This window comes from Cebus imitator, unplaced genomic scaffold (assembly GCF_001604975.1).
Source record: "Cebus imitator isolate Cc_AM_T3 unplaced genomic scaffold, Cebus_imitator-1.0 Scaffold135, whole genome shotgun sequence".
NCBI lineage: Eukaryota > Metazoa > Chordata > Mammalia > Primates > Cebidae > Cebus > Cebus imitator.
This window is the reverse complement of record NW_016107450.1, coordinates 3056889-3075857: the sequence shown is the minus strand read 5'-3', so window position 1 is coordinate 3075857 and position 18969 is coordinate 3056889. Positions and strand designations below refer to the sequence as shown.

Here is an 18969-nt window from a genome sequence, read left to right as displayed (position 1 = left end):
AGAATCAAATAGACACAACAAAAAAAGATAAAGTGGACATCACCACTGACCCCACAGAAATACAAATGACCATCAGAGAATACTACAAACACTTATCTGCAAATAAGTTAGAAAATCTAGAAGAAACAGATAAATTCCTGGACACATACATCCCCTCAAGACTGAACCAGGAAGTTGAGTCAGTGAGTAAACTAACAACGAGTTATAAAGTTGAGGGAGTAATAAATAATCTACCAAGCAAGAAAAGCCCAGGATCAGACAGATTTACAGCTGAATTCTACCAGAGATACAAAGAGAGCTGGTGACATTTCTTCCAAAACTATTCCAAACAACTAAAAAGGAGACTCCTCCCTAACTCATTTTATGAGGTCAGCATCATCCTAACACCAAACCCTAGCAAAGATCAAACAAAAAAGAAGCCTTCAGGCCAATAACCCTGATGCAAAAAGCCTCAATAAAATACTGGCAAACCAAATCCAGCAGCAAGTCAAAAAGCTTATCCACTACCACCAAGTCGGCTTCATCCCTGAGATGCCAGGCTGGTTCAACATACACAAATCAAAAAACATAATCCATCACATAAACAGAACTAAAGACAAAAACTACATTATTACCTCAATAGGCACAGAAAAGGCTTTTGATAAAATCCAATATCCCTTCATGTTAAAAACTCTCAATAAACTAGGTATTGAAGGAACACACCTCAGAATAACAAAAGCCATTTATGACAAACCCACAGTCAATATCATATTGAACAGGCAAAAGCTGAAAGCATTCCCCTTGAAGACTGGCACAAAACAAGGATGCCTTTTCTCACCACTCTCTTTTTTGTTGTTGTTGAAACAGAGTCTCACTCTGTCACCCAGGCTGGAGTGCAGTGGTGCAACCTCAGCTCACTGCAACCTCCGCCTCCTGGGTTCAAGTGATTCTTCCACCTCAGCCTCCCTAGAAGTTGGGATTAGAGGTGCATACCACCACATCTGGCTAATTTTTGTATTTTTGGTAGAGACAGGGTTTCACTATGTTGGCCAGGCTGGTCTCGAATTTCTGATCTGCCTGCTTTGGCCTCCTAAAGTGCTGGGACTATAAGTGTGAGCTACCAGCCCAACCACCATTTCTATTCAATGTAATATTAGAAGTTCTGGCCAGGCAATCAGGCAAGAGAAAGAAATAAAGGTATTTACATAAAAAGAAAGGAAGTCAAATTGTCTTGGTTTGCAGATGACATGATCCTATATCTAGAAAACCGCACACTCTCAGCCCAAAGGCTTCTTAAACTGATAAGTAAGTTTAGCAAAGTCTCAGGATACAAAATCAATGTGTAAAAATCACAAGCATTCTGATACACCAACAACAGACAAGCAGAGAGCCAAATGATGAATGAACTTCTGTTCATAACTGCTACAAAGACAATGAAATACCTGGGAACACAGTTAACAAGAAAAGTAAAGGACCTCTTCAGGGAGAACTACAAACCACTGCTCAAGGAAATCAGAGAGGACACAAACAAATGGAAAAATGTTTCATGTTCATGGATAGGAAGAATCAGTATCATGGAAATGGCCATAATGCCCAAAGTAATTTATATATTCAATGCTATTCCCATTAAACTACCATTTACATTTTTCACAGAATTAGAAGAAAAAAAAACTATTTTAAAAATTATATGGAATCAAAAAAGGGCCCATATAGCCAAGACAATTCTAAACAAAAAGAACATGAAGGCATCACATTACCCAACTTCAAACTATATTACAAGGGTAGAGTAACCAAAACAGCATGGTACTAGTACAAAAACAGACACACAGACCAATGGAACAGAACAGAGAATTTAGAAATAAGACCACACACCTACAACAATCTGATCTTCAACAAACCTGACAGAAACAAGCAATGGGGAAATGATTCCCTGTTTAATAAACGGTGCTGCAAAAACTGGCTAGCCATATGTAGAAAATTGAAACTAGACCCCTTCTTTACATCTTATACAAAAATTAACTCAAGATGATTAAAGACTTAAATGTAAAACCCAAAAACTATAAAAACCCTAGAAGAAAATCTAGGCAATACCATTCAGGACATAGGCACAAGCAAAGATTTCATGGCAAAAACATTAAAAACAATTGCAAAAGCCAAAATTGACAAACGGGGTCTAATTAAACTAAAGAGCTTCTGCACTGCAAAAAAAACTATCATCAGAGTGAACAGACAGCCTACAGGATGGAAGAAAAATTTTGCAACCTATCCATCTGATAAAGGTCTAATATCCAGAGTCTACAAGGGACTTAAACAAATTTACAAGAAAAAAAAACAACATTAAAGAGTGGGCAAAGGACATAATGAGAAACGTTTCAAAAGAAGATACTCATGTGACCAACAAACATGAAAAAAAGCTCAATATCACTGATCATCAGAGAAATGCAAATCAAAACCACAATGAGATACCATCTCACACCAGTCAGAATAGTGATTATTAAAAAGTCAAGAAATAACAGATGCTGGTGAGGCTGTAGAGAGACAGGAACACTTTCATACTGTTGGTGGGAGTGTAAATTAGTTTAATCATTGTGGAAGACAGTATGGAGATTCCTCAAAGATCTAGAATCAGAAATACCATTTGACCCAGGAATCCCATTACTGGGTATATACCCAAAGGAACAGAAATCATTCTATTATAAAGACACATGCACGTGTATGTTCACTGCAGCACTATTCACAATAGCAAAGACATGGAATCAACCCAAATGCCCATCAACGATAGACTGGATAAAGAAAACTGGTACATACACACCATGAAATACTATGTAGCAATAAAAAGGAATGAGATCACATTCTCTGCAGGAACATGGATGGAGCTGGAAGCCATTATCCTCTGCAAACTAATGCAGGAACAGAAAACCAAACATTGCATGTTCTCACTCGTAAGTGGGAGCTGAATAATAAGAACACATGGACACAGGGAGGGAAACAATACACACTGGGGCCTGTCGTTGCGGGGAGTGTGAAGGAAGGGAGAGTATCAGGAAAAACAGTTAATGCATGCTGGGCTTAATACTTAGGTGATGGGTTGATAGGTGCAGCAAACCGCCATGGCACATATTTACCTATGTAACAAATCTGCACATCCTGCACATGTAGCCCAGAACTTAAATAAAAAATTAGAGTTCTTGAAGTTTGATCTGAGAATCAGCAGCACAGACATCATCTGAAAACTGTTAGACATGTAAATACTCAAGCCCCGATCTAGATCTACTGTCACAAAAACTCAGGAAATAAGGTTCAACAATCAGTGTTACAACAAACCCTCTAGATAATTTCGGTTCATGCTAAAGTGAAAAATGTTATCTTAAAATACTCTAAGCAATGTTAATAGCAATGGTGTAATAGTAGCAAACCCTTCTGTAGCACTGTCCAAGTGCCCGGCACTATTTAAATGCTCTCCATGTTATTATATCATTCAATCATCAATACAACCAGTAACTGTAAGTCTTAATTATTCTCATTTTACAGATGAAAAAATTGAGGCACAAAAAGTGTCTTAGTCACCTCACGCTGCCACAACAAAGTACCATAAACAGGTGACTTAAACAGCAGATACTTATTTTCTCACAGTTCTTGAGACTGAAAGTCCAAGATCAAGGTGCCAGCATGGTCAGTTTCTGGTGAGGGCTCTCACCCTGGGTTGCAGATGGCCAACTTCTTGCTTATATCCCCACACTGGTGGGGGATGAGGGATGTCAAGTTCTCTGGTCTCTTCTTACAAGGGCACTAATCCCATTATCAGGATATCACCCTCATAAATTTAATTACCTTGTTTAAACCTAATTAACTCCCAAAAGCCCTAACTCCAAATACCATCACACTGGGGGTTAGGGCTTTAACATATGAATTTTGGGGGCATACAATTCAATTCACAGCACTCTGCCACTCTCCACCAATGCTATTTCCTTGCATGAAAAATACATCCATTCCAGCCCCAAATGTCTTAACTCATCCCAGGATCAACTCTCAAGTCAAAAGTCTCACCTAAATATCACCTAAATCAGATATGGGTGAGACTTGAGGTATAAAAATTCACTCCAATGCAAAATTCCCCTCCAGCTGAAAACTGTGAAACCAGAGAAGTTATAACCCTGTCTTCCCAAATACAATGGTGAGACAGGATGGGATAGACATTCTCATTCCAAAAGGGATAAAGAGGAAAGAAAGAAGAGGTGATAGGTTCCAAGAAAGTCCAAAATCTAACAAGGAATTGGCTCTTAAGTCCATTAACTCTTCAATCTCAAATGATATTGGTTTTTGTTTTTTAAATATACTATATATGTTTAAGGTATACACCATAATGTTATGAGATACAGACAGTAAAATGGTTACTATAGTTAAGCAAATTAATATATCCATAATTTCACAGTTGGCTTACTTGGCAAGAGCAGGTAAAATCTGCTCATGTAGCAAGGATATCAAATACAGTGCAATTTTATTAACTACAGTCCTCATGCTGAGTGAGATCATTCAGTATTTATTTCTATGTCTAGCTTATTTCTCTTAGTATAATGTCCTCCATGTTCGTCCATACTGTGTCTAATGGCAAAATCTGTTTTTTAAAACTGACTGATACTCCATTTTGTGTGTTTGTATGTGTGTGTGTGTGTGTGTGTGTGTGTGTATTAAAAAAACAATTTCTACATAAGCATACACAGAATCACTATATATAACTATATATATAAAATAATTTGTCTCTATATAACAATTTTTTAAATTTTTTATTCCTAAGCAGTTAAAATGAACCACTGATCAGTTGGACACTTAGGCTGTTTCCATATCTTTGCTATTGTGAATAATGCTGCAATACACCTGGAAGTGCAGGTATCTTTATAATAAAGTGATTTTATTTCCTTTGAGTATTTGTCCAGAAGAGGATTGCTGAGTCATAGGGTAGTTCTATTTTTCTTTAGGACCTCCATACTGTTTTCCAAGATAACTGCATCAATCCATATTTCTACCAATAATGTACAAGGGTTCTCTTTTTTTTTCACACTCTCATCAACATTTGTTATCTCTTGACATTTTGATAACGGCCACAATAATGTATGAAAGGTAATACTGCATAGTGGTTTTGATTTGCATTTCCCTAATGATGAATGATGTCGGGCACTTTTTCATATACCTCCTGGCCATTTTTGTCTTCTTTGGAGAAAGTACATTCAGGTCTTTTGCCCATTTTAAAATCAGTTTATTGTTTTTCTACTACCGAATTATATGAGTTCTTTGTAACATTTGGATATTAACCTCATAACAGGCATATTGTTTTCAAATATTTTTTCCCAATTCATAGACTGCTGTTTCATTTTGTTGATTATTTCTTTTGCTGTACAGAAGCTTTTCAGTTTGATTTCATTTCATTTATTTATTTTATTTTTGCCTTTGTACCCTGAATTTTTGGTGTGATATCCTAAAAACCATTGCCAAGGCCATGCCAAGGATTTTTTCCCCTGTGTTCTCTTCTAAAAGTTTTATTGTTTCAGGTCTTATGTTTAGGTCTTTTTTCCATTTTGAGTTGATTTTTATGTAATGGTATAAGATAAGAGTCCAATTTCATTCCTTGGCAGGTGGAAATCTAGTTTTCCCAGCATTATTTATTGAAGAGACTATCCTTTCTTCATCACATCCTCTTGGTGCCCTTGTTGAAAATTAGTTGTCTGTATATGTTTGGATTTATTTCAGGTGTCTAATTAATTATACTCTTTGGCTTGATGCTCTGCCTCTGGGATCACTGGGACAACATCAACATCCCCACAGGTCTAGGGTGGGTCTACCCCCAGAGCTCTGATAAGCAGGGGTCTGCCCCCAAGCCTCTGCCAAATGATTCTGCCCCTAAGGCTCCAGGCAGAGGTTGTTGGCCTGTTGAAACCAAGGCAATGGGCCTGATGATCTCTGAATCACCTTCAGGGTCATTTTCTCCTCTTTTTGAAGAACAGTACATGTTTACAGCTGAATAGCTCTATTATCCTGTCAAATCCAAAAAGTCCGACATTCTTCCTTCATTTCACCTCATCTCCTTCCCCTTCAGTTGAAACTGGCAGTGCTTCAGCTTGTATAATTCCATAAACTCTTTATCAGGTGACAGTCCAGCAATGCCCTTGGTGTTCTCTTCAGAGCATGCTTTCTCATTTCTGTAATGTGGATGGGCTAAAATATTCTAAATCTTCAAGTTCTGGTTCCTTTAACGTTCCTTATTTAATTCAACTCTCTCCTATCATATTTTCTGTAACAAGTCAAGAGGAACCAAGCTGCACCTTCAACATCTTTGGAAAGTTCTTCAGCAAAATATCCAAATAGCACATGTTCTATCTTCCACAAAACATCAGAACACAGTTTAGCCAAGTTCTTTGCCACTTTGTTACAACACTCACTTTTCCTCTAGTTTTGAATAACATGTTCCTCATTTCTATATGAGATCTCACCAGAATTGCCCTGAATGTCCTTATTTCTACCATGTACCTAAACTATCCCATCCTCTACCCATTACTCAGTTCCAAAGTCACTTCCATAATTTTAGGTATTTGTTACATGAGATGGTTTGGCTCCATGTCCCCACCCAAAGCTCATCTTGAACTGTACTCCCATAATTCCCACGTTGTGGGAGGAACTGGTGGGAGATAATTTGAATCATGGGGGTGGTTTCCCCCATAGTGTTCTTGTGGTAGTGAATAAGTCTCATGAGATCTGATGGTTTTATCAGGGGATTCCACTTTCTCTTGCTGCCACCATGTAAGAAGTACTCTTCACCTCCTGTAATGATTCTGAGGCCTCCCTAGCCATGTGAAACCATAAGTCCAATTAAACCTCCTTTTCTTCCCAGTCTTGGGTATGTCTTTATTTGGACTAATACATTACAGTAGCACCCCACTTCCTGGTACCAAAGTCTGCATTCATCAGCTCAGGTTGCATAACAAAATATAATAGACGGCATGGCTTAAACAACAGAAATTTATTTTCCCACTGTTCTGGAAACTAGAAATCCAAGATCAAGGTGACACCATGGTCACTTTCTTGTGAGGGCTCTCACCCTGGGTTGTGGATGGCCACCTTCTTGCTTATATACACACACTGGGGATGTCAAGCTCTCTTGGTCTCTTCTTACAAGGGCACAAATCATATCGTGAAGGCCCCACCCTTATAACTTTGTCTGAACCCAACTCCCTCCCAAAGACTCCATCTCCAAATGCCCTCACATTGAGGGTTAGGCTTTAACATACGATTTTTGAGTAGAAACACAATCTGCTCCATAGCAGAGAGATTAAGAAATGTACCCAGGGTCACACAATTAACTGTTTAGCCAGGACTGAAGCCCTAGAAGATTATGATATATTGCCATTTAAAAGCATATGGATTTTTTAAAAATAACAAAAATCCTTTCACAATCCCACACCCCTTCTGAGAGCTAACATTGCTAAATTTGGTACATAAAGATTTAAATTATTCCTACACAATTACCTAAACACAGAGTTCAATTGCTGCTATGTTTTTAAGTAAATAAAACTGAATTAAGAAACAGAGTGTACCAGCAGCATGGAGGACAGAGGGATTACAAATTCATGCAGTGAGAAAAATATCTTTTTGAGGAGATGCTGCTGTGTCTACAATTTGAATAAAGCTATGTCAAAATCAAGAAAAGGAAGAAAATTCAAAGGGCTGGAGGCAGAAAAAAGCTTGGAAGAAGCTGTCAGTGCAGAGAGAAAGGGATGTAGTAACACTTGTAGAAGATGATGTTGGAGAAGTGGAAAAGACCAAATCATTCAGAAATTTGTAGGTGATGGGAAAAAATACTTGAATTATGTCTACATGCAAGAAAAAGCCAAAGAAATGTTTTTATTTGATCATAAGCAATATAATGAAACCATCTAATTTTAATTTTAAAATTGCTTTGTTTATATTGTTAGAATGGATTTCAAAGAGGCAAGAACTGAATAATATTATAAAGCAGTGAAAGTGAATGAAGTAAGAACTACATATACCAAAAACACTAAATCTTAGTAATATGATACTGAATGAAAAAACCCAAGTCCCAGAGGATTACATGCCACGTGATAACCTTTTTGTTAAATTCATAAAGTAAATAATGTAGTATTTTGGCATACAAATACTTCATTTTAAAAGTAGTTTTAAAAGGCTTGCTTTCAGGACACTGAATATACTTAATGCTACAGAAATGTACCCTTAAAATAATAAATTTTATGTTACATATATTTTTACCACACTATTTTTATTTAATTCTTTTGAAGAGATAGGTTCTTGTTCACTCACCCAGGCTGGAGTGCACTGGTGCAATCACAGCTCACTGTCAACTCAAACTCTTGGCCTCAAGCAATCCTCCACCTTAGCCTTCCAAAGCACTGGGATTATAGGTATGAGTTACCACACCAAGCACTTTTACCACAACTTTTTAAATGCTTATTTTATACAGTTACAAGTAAGAAGAGTATGGAATAGGGAATGAGTCAGGAAGTACCTTGGCAGTAAGGGACTGCATTTTGAAGTTCTTTCTTTTGATACGAGACAATGCCACTGGCCACCCAGAAACCAATGAGTTCAACACAGAAGGCATCAGAGGCTTCTACTTGCTCCCAAATGCTGTATTTCTAATTCAGCCTCTAGACTGGGGGTTTTAAGTATCTTTAAGATTCATCACACATGGTACTCAATGCAAAGGAGTGTGAATGCTATGAATAGAACCCCAATAAATAGAACATCATAAAAGTTTAAAAGGATTATACCACTGAAGATGCTATCATTTTATAACAAAAGCATAAAAGCCAAAAAGGCCATCACGTGGCTGGGCACAGTGGCTCACGCCTGTGATCCCAGCACTTTGGGAGGACGAGGTGTGTGAATCAAAAGGTCAGGAGTTCAAGACCAGCCTGGCCAATATGGTGAAACCCTGTCTCTACTAAAAAATACAAAAAAAAATAGCCAGGCTTGGTGGCGGGTGCCTGTAATCCCAGCTACTAGAGAGGCTGAGGCAGAGAACTGCTTAAACCTGGGAGGGGAAGCTTGCCATGAGACGAGATGGAGCCATTGCACTCCAGCCGAGCAACAGGGCGAGACTCCATCTCAACAACAAAAAAAGGGGGCAGGGAGTGATCCAAGATGGCCAAACAGGAACAGCTCTAGAGTGCAGTTGCCAGCGAGAACAACGCAGAGGTTCAGTGATCGCTGTATTTCCTCATAAAAACGAGTTATTACTGCTCACAGACCAGGAGATTCCCGGGCTGAAAACCACCACAGGTTTCCAGCACGGCTGTTTCAGCTGGTGCAGCAGGTTTCTGCACAAAAACTCACACAAATCTGGGCAGCCATTTCAACTGGCACCTGGAACGCCTGAGATACACAGCTGCCTATTCAACTGAGAAAAAGGGGGCTGAAACAGGAAGCCAAGTGATCTGGCTTGGCAGGTCCCACCCTCACAAAGACCAGCAATTGGAAACGCTCTGGACTGACAGTTTCACAGCAAGAACAGCTAGACCCGGATGGTACAGTTCTGTTGGGAGAAAGGTGCCTGCCATTACCAAGGCAGTCCACCACTACTGAGGCATTCCGCCATTGCCGAGGCAGTCCACCATTACTGCGGCAATCCTCCATTACCAAGGCAGTTCGCCATTACAGAGGCAGACCACAATTACCAAGGCAGTTCTAACTACACATCTATAAACAAAACCTCAAGAAAGTTCACACAGCAGCTGGGCGGAGCCAATGGCAGCTCAGCAATGCCTCTGCTGGCAGGCTGTGACTTGGCTACCTCCTTGCTGGGCAGGGCAGCTCTGAAAAAAGGCAGCAGCACATCAGGAATTTATAAATAAAGCCCCACCTTCCCAGGACAGAGAACCTGGGAAAAAAAGGCGGTTATAAGTTCCACTGCAGCAGACGTAAACGCACCCGCCCAGCAGCTCTGAATGGAACAATGGAGCTCAAAGCTCAGCACTTGAGCTCCTATAAGGGACAGACTGTCTCGTGTACGTTTGATAGGTGCACCTGAATGTGACAGAGAAAATGAATCCAAGCTGGAAAACACTTTTCAGGATAATATCCATGAGAACTTCCCCAACATAGCAAGGCAGGCCAACATTCAAGTCCAGGAAACACAGAGAACACCACAAAGATATTCCTCAAGAAGAGTAACCCCAAGGCACATAATCGTCAGATTTACCAGGGTTGAAATGAAGGAAAAAATGCTAAGGACAGCCAGAGAGAAAGATCGGGTTACCCACAAAGGGAAGCCCATCAGACGCACAGTGGATCTCTCAGCAAAAACACTACAAGCCAGAAGAGAGTTGGGGCCAATATTCAACATCCATAAAATAAAAGAACTTTCAACCTGGAATTTCATATCCAGGCAAACTAAGCTTCATAAGCAAAGGAGAAATAAAATCCTTTTATAATAAAATTGCTTTTATGAAAAAGCAATTGCTAAGAGATTTCATCACCACCATACCAGCCTAACAAGAGCTCTGAAAGAAGCACGAAACATAGAAAGGAACAACCAGTACCAGTCACTCCAAAAATGTACCAAATGGTAAACAGCATTGACACAATGAAGAAACTGCATCAAATAAGGGGCAAAACAACCAGCTAGCATCAAAATGGCAGGATCATATTCACATATAACAACATTAACCTTAAATGTAAATGGGCTAAATGTCCCAATCAAAAGACACAGACTGGCAAATTGGATAAAAAGTCAAAAACCTATCAGTGTGCTGTATCCAGGAAACACATCTCACATGCAAGGACACACATAGGCTCAAAATAAAGGGATGGAGGAAGATTTACCAAGCAAATACAGAACAAAAAAAAAGCAGGAGTTGCAATCCCAGTCTCTGATAAAATAGACTTTAAACCAGCAAAGATCAAAAGAGATAAAGAAGGGCATTACATAATGGTAAAAGGATCAATGCAACAAGAAGAGCTAACGATCCTAAATATATACGCACCCAATACAGAAGCGCCCAGATACTTCTTAATGACCTACAAAGAGACTTAGACTCCCACACAGTAATAGTGGGAGGCTTTAAAACTCCACTGTCAATATTACATCAATGAGACAGAAAATTAACAAGGATATCCAGGACTGGAACTCAGATCTGGACCAAGCAAACCTAATAGACATCTACAGAACTCTTCACCTGAAATCCACAGAATATACATTCTTCTCAGCACCACATCACACCTACTCTAAAACTGACCATATAATTGAAGTAAATCACTCATCAGGAAATGCTAAATAATGGAAACCATAACAAACAGTCTCTCAGACCACAGTGCAATCAAATTAGAACTCAGAATTAAGAAACTAACACGAAACCACACAACTTCATGGAAACTGAGCAGTCAACTGGCTCTTGAATGTTGACTGGATAAACAATAAAATGAAGGCAGAAATAAAGATGTTCTTTGAAACCAACGAGAATGAACACACAACATACCAGAATCTCTGGGACACATTTAAAGCAGTGTCTAGAGGAAAATTTATAGCAATAAAGGCACACATGAGAAGCAAGGAAAGATCTAAGATCGACACCCTATCATCAAAATTGAAAGAGCTAGAGGAGCAAGATCAAAAAAACTCAAAAGCTAGCAGAAGACAAGAAATAACTAAGATCAGAGCAGAACTGAAGGAGATAGAGACAGAAAAAAACCCTTCAAAAATATCAATAAATCCAGGAGCTGGTTTTTTGAAAAGATCAATAAAATAGACAGATCGCTAGCCAGATTAATAAAAAAGAGAAAAGAATCACATAGATGCAATAAAAAACGATAAAGGGGATATCACCACCAATTCCACAGAAATACAAACTACCATCAGAGATTACTACAAACAACTCTATGCACACAAACCAGTAAACCTGGAAGAAATGGTGAAATTCCTGGACACTTGCACCCTCCCAAGCCTAAAGCAGGCAGAAGTGGAAACCCTGAATAGACCAATAACAAGGGCTGAAGTTGAGGCAGCAATTAATAGCCTACCAACCAAAGAAAGCTCAAGTCTATATGGGTTCACAGCCGAATTCTACCACACATACAAAGAGGAGCTGGTACCACTCCTTCTGAAACTATTCCAAACAATCCAAAAAGAGGGAATCCTTCCCAAATCATTTTATGATACCAACATCATCCTGATACCAAAACTCAGCAGAGACTCAACAAAAACAGAAAACTTCAGGCCAATATACATGATGAACATAGATGCAAAAATCTTTAATAAAATACTGGCAAACTGATTGCAATAGCACATCAAAAAGCTTATCCATCACAATCAAGTAGGCTTCATCCCAGGGATGCAAGGCCGGTTAAACATACTCAAGTGTATAAATGTAATCCACCACATAAACAGAAACAACAACCACATTATTATCTCAACATATGCAGAGAAGGCCTTCGACAAAATTCAACAACCCTTTATGCTAAAAACTCTCAATAAACGAGGTATCGATGGAACGTATCTCAAAATAATAAAAGCTATTTATTTCAAACCCATAGCCAGTATCATACTGAACGGGTAAAAACCAGAAGCATTCCCTTTGAAATCTGGCACCACAAAAGGATGCCCTCTCTCACCACTCCTATTCAATATAGTATTGGAAGTCTAGCCAGAGCAATCAGGCAAGAAAAGGAAATAAAGGGTATTCGATCAGGAAAGGAGGAAGTCAAACTGTCTCTATTTGCAGATGACATGATTGTATATTTAGAAGACCCCACTGTCTCAGCCCAAAATCTCCTGAAGCTGATAAGCAATTTCAGCAAAGTCTCAGGATACAAAATCAATGTGCAGAAATCACAAGCATTCTTATACACCAATAACAGACTTAAAGAGAGCCAAATCAAGAACGAACTGCCATTCACAATTGCTACAAAGAGAATAAAACACCTAGGAATACTAACTAACTAACAAAGATTGTAAAGGATCTCTTAAAGGAGAACTACAAACCACTGATCAAGAAAATAAGAGAGGACATAAACAGATGGAAAAACATTCTGTGCTCATGGTTAGAAAGAATCAATATTGTGAAAAGGCCATGCTGCCCAAAGTAATTTATGGATTCAATGCTATCCCCACCAAGCTACCTATGACCCTCTTCACAGAACTAGAAAAAATCACCTTAAACTTCAGATGGAACAAAAAGAGAGCTCGCATAGCCAAGTCAATTCTAAGCAAAAAGAACAAAGCAGGAGGCATTACGCTACCTGACTTCAAGCTATACTACAAGGCTACAGTAATCAAAACAGCATGGTACCGGTACCAAAACAGAGATATAGACCAATGGAATAGAACAGAGGCCTCAGAGGCAATGCCACACATCTACATCCATCTGATCTTTGACAAACCTCACAAAAACAAGCAATGGGGAAAGGATTCCCTGTTTAATAAATGGTGTTGGGAAAACTGGCTAGCCATGTGCAGAAAGCAGAAACTGGACCCCTTCCTGACACCTTACACTAAAATTAACTCCAGATGGATTAAAGACTTAAACATAAGACCTAACACCATAAAAACCCTAGAAGAAAACCTAGGCAAAACTATTTAGGACATAGACATAGGCAAGGACTTCATGACTACAACACCAAAGCATTGGCAACAAAAGCCAAAATAGACAAACAGGATCTAATTAAACTCCAGAGCTTCTGTACAGTAAAAGAAACAATCATTAGAGTGAACCGGCAACCAACAGAATGGGAAAATATTTTTGCAATCTACCCATCTCACAAAGGGCTAATATCTAGAAGCTACAAAGAACTAAAACAGATTTACAAGAAAAAAACAACCCCATTCAAAAGTGGGCAAAGGACATGAACAGACACTTTTCAAAAGAAGACATATATGAGGCCAACAAACATATGAAAAAATGCTCATCATCACTGGTCATTAGAGAAATGCAAATCAAAACCACATTGAGATACCATCTCACACCAGTTAGAATGGCGATCGTTAAAAAATCTGGAGACAACAGATGCTGGAGAGGATGGGGAGAAATAGGAACACTTTTACACTGCTGGTGGGAGTATAAATTAGTTTAACCATTGTGGAAGATAGCGTGGCGATTCCTCAAGGACCTAGAAATAGAAATTCCATTTGACCCAGCAATCCCATTACTAAGGATATATCCAAAGGATTATACATTGTTCTATTATAAAGACACCATGCACATATATGTTCATTGCAGTACTTTTTACAATAGCAAAGACCTGGAACCAACCCAAATGCCCATCGATGATAGACTGGACAAGGAAAATGTGGCACATATGCACCATGGAATACTATGCAGCCATAAAAAACAATGAGTTTGTGTCCTTTGTAGGTACATGGATAAATATGGAAACCATAATTCTCAGCAAACTGACACAAGAACAGAAAATCAAACAGCGCATGTCCTGACTCATAGACAGGTGTTGAGCAATAAGAACACATGGACACAGGGAGGGGAGCATCACCCGCTAGGGTCTGTTGGGGTGGAATAGAGGAGGGACAGTGGGGGTAGGAAAGTTGGGGAGGGATAACATGGGGAGAAATGCCAGATATAGGTGACGAGGGGATGGAGGCAGCAAACCACATTGCCATCTATGTACGTATGCAACAATCCTGCATGTTCTGCAAATGTACCCCAGAACCTAAAGTGCAATAATATATATATATATATATATATATATATATATATATTTAAGCCATCAAGCCCGAAACAATAAATTCTTGCTGAAGAAAACTGTGTCCAGAGGCTGTCATGATTTCACAAACTTTGTGACAGAGCCCATCAAGAAAATCATGTAATAAACTGTGGATACGGCAAAAAGGGAAAAAAAAAAAAAAGGTGAAAGGTAAAGATATCCAAGGAGAAATTCACAAGTTCATAGACGCCAGACCATGAATTAATAGAAGATGACTCGATGGAGATGACTGTTTCCAAACCAGTGCCAGACACTGAGGCAGAAAACATAGAAGAAACAGTGACAGAAAACAAAGTGACATAACACAACCTGGAAAAAGTGTTATTCAAGACTGCTTTTGACTTCTTTTAAAACATAGACCCATCTATGCTAAGGGCACTGAAACTAAAACAAATAATGGAAAGATTGGCACCACAGAGAAACTTTTGTTTTTTTCAGTTGACATGGAGTCTCACTCTGTCGCCCAGGCTGGAGTGCAGTGGCATGATCTCAGCTCACTGCAACTTCTGCCTCCCAGGTTCAAGCAATTCTTGTGCCTCAGCCTCTTGAGTAGTTGGGATTAGAGGCGCCCACCATCAAGCATGGCTAATTTTTTGTATTTTTAGCAGAGATGGGTTTTTGCTATGTTAGCTAGGCTGTTCTCGAACTCCTGACCTCAGGTGATCCGTGTGCCTCAACCTCCCAAAGTGCTGGGATTACAGGCATGAGCTACCACACCCCGCCAGAAACACTTTTTTTTTTTTTAAAGAGATGGGGTCTTGCTATGTTGCCTAGGCTTGAGGGCACTGCCTATTCAAAGGCACGATCACAGCAAAGTACAGCCCTGAATTCCTGAGCTCAAGTGATCTACTCGAGAAGCTGGGATTATAGGTGTGCCACTGCACCAGGCTCTAGAAACATTTTTAGAGAAATGAATAAGCAAAAATGTCAGACAGAAATTATGATGTATTTCTGCAAAGTTACACCATGTGTGCCTGCTTCCCCTTCCACCTCTGCCACCTCTAAGATAGCAAGACCAATCCCTCCTCTCCCTCCTCCACAACCTATCCCACATGAAGACAATGAGGATGAAGACCTTTATGATGATCCACTTCTACTTAGTGATAGTAAATATATTTTCTGTGCCTTATGATGTTCTTGAGAACATTTTCTTTTCTCTATATCACTTTAAGAATACAGTATATAGTACATTTAACATGAAAAATACATGTTTAATTAACTGTTTATGTTACTGGTAAGGCTTTCAGTCAGCAGCAAGCTATTATATTAGTAGTTAAGTTTTTAGGGAGACAAAAGTTATGTGGATTTTCAAGTGCATGCTAGGGAGGAGGAATGGTACTCCTTACTGCCATGTTGTTTAAGGGTCACCTGTTTACAAAGTTTTAGCTCTTAATCAGATGGCTTATTTCACATTTCGCATAACAGGCGGCTGTATTATACGTCTATAGTGAAATCCAAATTATCACCACATTTTTGATCTATGAGCATATATAGTATGGTAGCTAGAAGAAAATCATTAGTCTCCCTTTAGAAAGCTAAACTTGCACCGCAATTAAGTAAAAACAAATCCTTAACTTCAACAAAAATATATGTTCTTTTGAAACATCTCCTTTGAAACATAATGCTCTCTGACAGAAGGCCATCTTTCTGTATAACAAAGTCACACGAAAAAGTCATCACTGAAAAGATGTGTCACTGGAAAAATGAATAAAAGATTGGGAGGAGGGAAGAGTCATATTTCTTACTCTAGTGTCTTTATCCATTAATCTAATACGTATATATTGAGTGTCTATGATGTGCCAAGTGCTGTTCTAAATACTTGTAGACAGCAATGAGTAAGACAAAGTCTCTATCATCAAAGCGTTTACACTCTATAGAGAATAAATAAACAAAAAAAATTTAAATATAAAGTCAATGATAATTGGTATGAAGAAAGATAAAGATATAAAGTGGGAGAGGCTGCTACTTAGAATAATCAGGCAACTTCCTTGGCGAGGTGGTATTTGAGCGGAGGTCTGAGTAAAATGAAGAAGCAGGGTTTGTGACAGAGCACTGCCAGCAGAGGGAAGAGCAAAGGGCCTGAGATGGAAATGCACTTTTCATGTGTGAGGAACAGCAGAGGCTCTATGCTATGTGGCTAGGGCAGAGTGAGTGAAAGAACAGTGAGAAATGAGATAAGAGCAATAGCCTTGAATTGCTTTTAAAAAATAAACACAAATTTATTTGTGAATACATTTTGAATTGTATTCTGAAAGCAAATGGCACTAAGAAAATATTCACAAGACATATTTTAGAGTAACATTTACCAGCAGTTATATTCAAAATCATTAAGAGACATTGACTACCACTGCGTAATAATGCTCTCAAGAGGAACTTTGGTTTTATGAACAGTGGGCATTGATTCTTGATTGAGATTTTTCCCAATGTTTGTGTTACAAGCCTTTCAAATCACATATGTAATCATCGAAGTTGCCAATACCTCTTGTATGACAGGTTCACAGCTACTTTGTTTTCATTCACATAATCATCAATTACAAAAAGATTCTTAAAAATTAATTTAAATCTGTTTTTCTTCTTCCAGTCTTTTAGTGAAATGTCGTCTACTTTAAAAATACATATATATTCATTTATTTAAAGAAGTTTCTCATGTTACAGTATGAAAATTCTCCAAATTCACCTTTTAAGTTTACATTTCATGTATTATTTTGGTTTTAAAATGAATATACTTTTTTAAAAAGACAGAATAAAACCTTCTATTTTATGTAAAAGAATTTTAATCACTGGGGAAAATGCTTTTCCTTCTTCATCTATAAACTTTAAAGTAGAAGAAATGGCAAGAGTTTGTTTGGTAAAAACATCTTTATAGTAAAAAACCCATTTCATTCAATCTGGAGAATGTCAACATAGGAGATACTGACCTCAGGAGACAGTACAGAATAAGCCTGTGGTGGTTTTTCCAATGAGACTGGTAAGCAAAACTGGCCAGTCTTCAACCGTCCATTCTGAAGCATTGGTATCCACTTTTAAATGAAAATAAACAATTTTATTTTAAATATGTTTGCCATAAAAATAATTACTTAGAAGGTAAGTTTTAAGAACTGGGTACAAGCAAAATTTGTCTCGTATCATCAAACATTAAGGGATTTAATTATATAAGTAATAATAATAGTAGGCCTTCATAATTCCTCTAAAAAGAAGCTTCCCTAATGTATTTTTTTTTTTTTTTTTTTTGACGATGTCTCCCTGTCACCCAGGCTGGCATGCAATGGTGCAATCTTGGCTCACTGCAACCTCCACCTCCTGGGTTCAAGCAATTCTCCTGCCTCAGCATCCCGAGTAGCTGGGATTACAGGAGAGTGCCACCACGCGTGGCTATTTTTTGTATCTTCAGTAGAGACAGGGTTTCACCGTGTTGGCCAGGCTGGTCCTGAACTCCTGACCTCGTGATCCACCCACCTCAGCTTCCCAAAGTGCTGGGATAACAGGCATGAGCCACCACATCTAGCCATGAAATTTTACTAAGAAGGATATCCCCAAAACATGATTATTACTAACCATGCAATATTAAAATCTAGATGTGAAAAGTCAGTCTTAGGAAAAAGCCATAAAGTAAATCAATTTTAAAACTGAGATGATCATTTCAATGTAAACAGTGAAAGAAATAATTGATTAGACGGGAATGCTGGAAACAAAAAGTATGATAATAAATTTATTTTCTTACAGTTACAGAAAAACTCATGTCACAAACTGCAAGACACAAAAATAATCAAATGTTGGTTTTTTTCTTTTGGCTGAAAGCAAAATTTTTCTGACAGAATTTTATGATACCATACTACAATGTCCTTCATCTTAGGTTTATCTTTGCAATTCAATCATAATAATTTTCTTTTTTTTGAGACAGGGTCTCACTCTGTCACTCAGGCCAGAGTGCAGTGGCACGATCTCGGCTCACTGCAACCTCTGCCTCCCAGGCTCAAGCAATCCTCCCATCTCAGCCTCCCTAGCAGCTGGGATCACAGGTGCACACCACCACGACTGGCTAATTTTTGTATTTCTGGTAGAGATGGGGTTTCACCATGTTGTCCAGGCTGGCAATCATAATTCTGAAAAATACTCAAGGCTTTTCTTTTCCAACAGTCTCTTTTATTCATTTTATATTAAAATCATTCTCTTCTGAAAAGCCTGTGGATCTATTATATTTATATTATACTGTTGGGTATGCACCCAGTAATCAGGACCAACACCCAAGTG

At 38.5% G+C, this 18969-nt stretch overlaps 1 protein-coding gene across 1 annotated transcript in view; it reads right to left on the bottom strand.

Moving 5' to 3' along the window:
- Nucleotides 1-18969, bottom strand: part of DOCK7 (dedicator of cytokinesis 7) — a 228751-nt gene that overhangs the window by 103921 nt on the left and 105861 nt on the right. The window contains exon 18 of the mRNA XM_037743095.1: nucleotides 17637-17738. Within this exon, the coding sequence (XP_037599023.1) occupies nucleotides 17637-17738 (102 nt within the window). The remainder of the gene's footprint in view (nucleotides 1-17636; nucleotides 17739-18969) is intronic.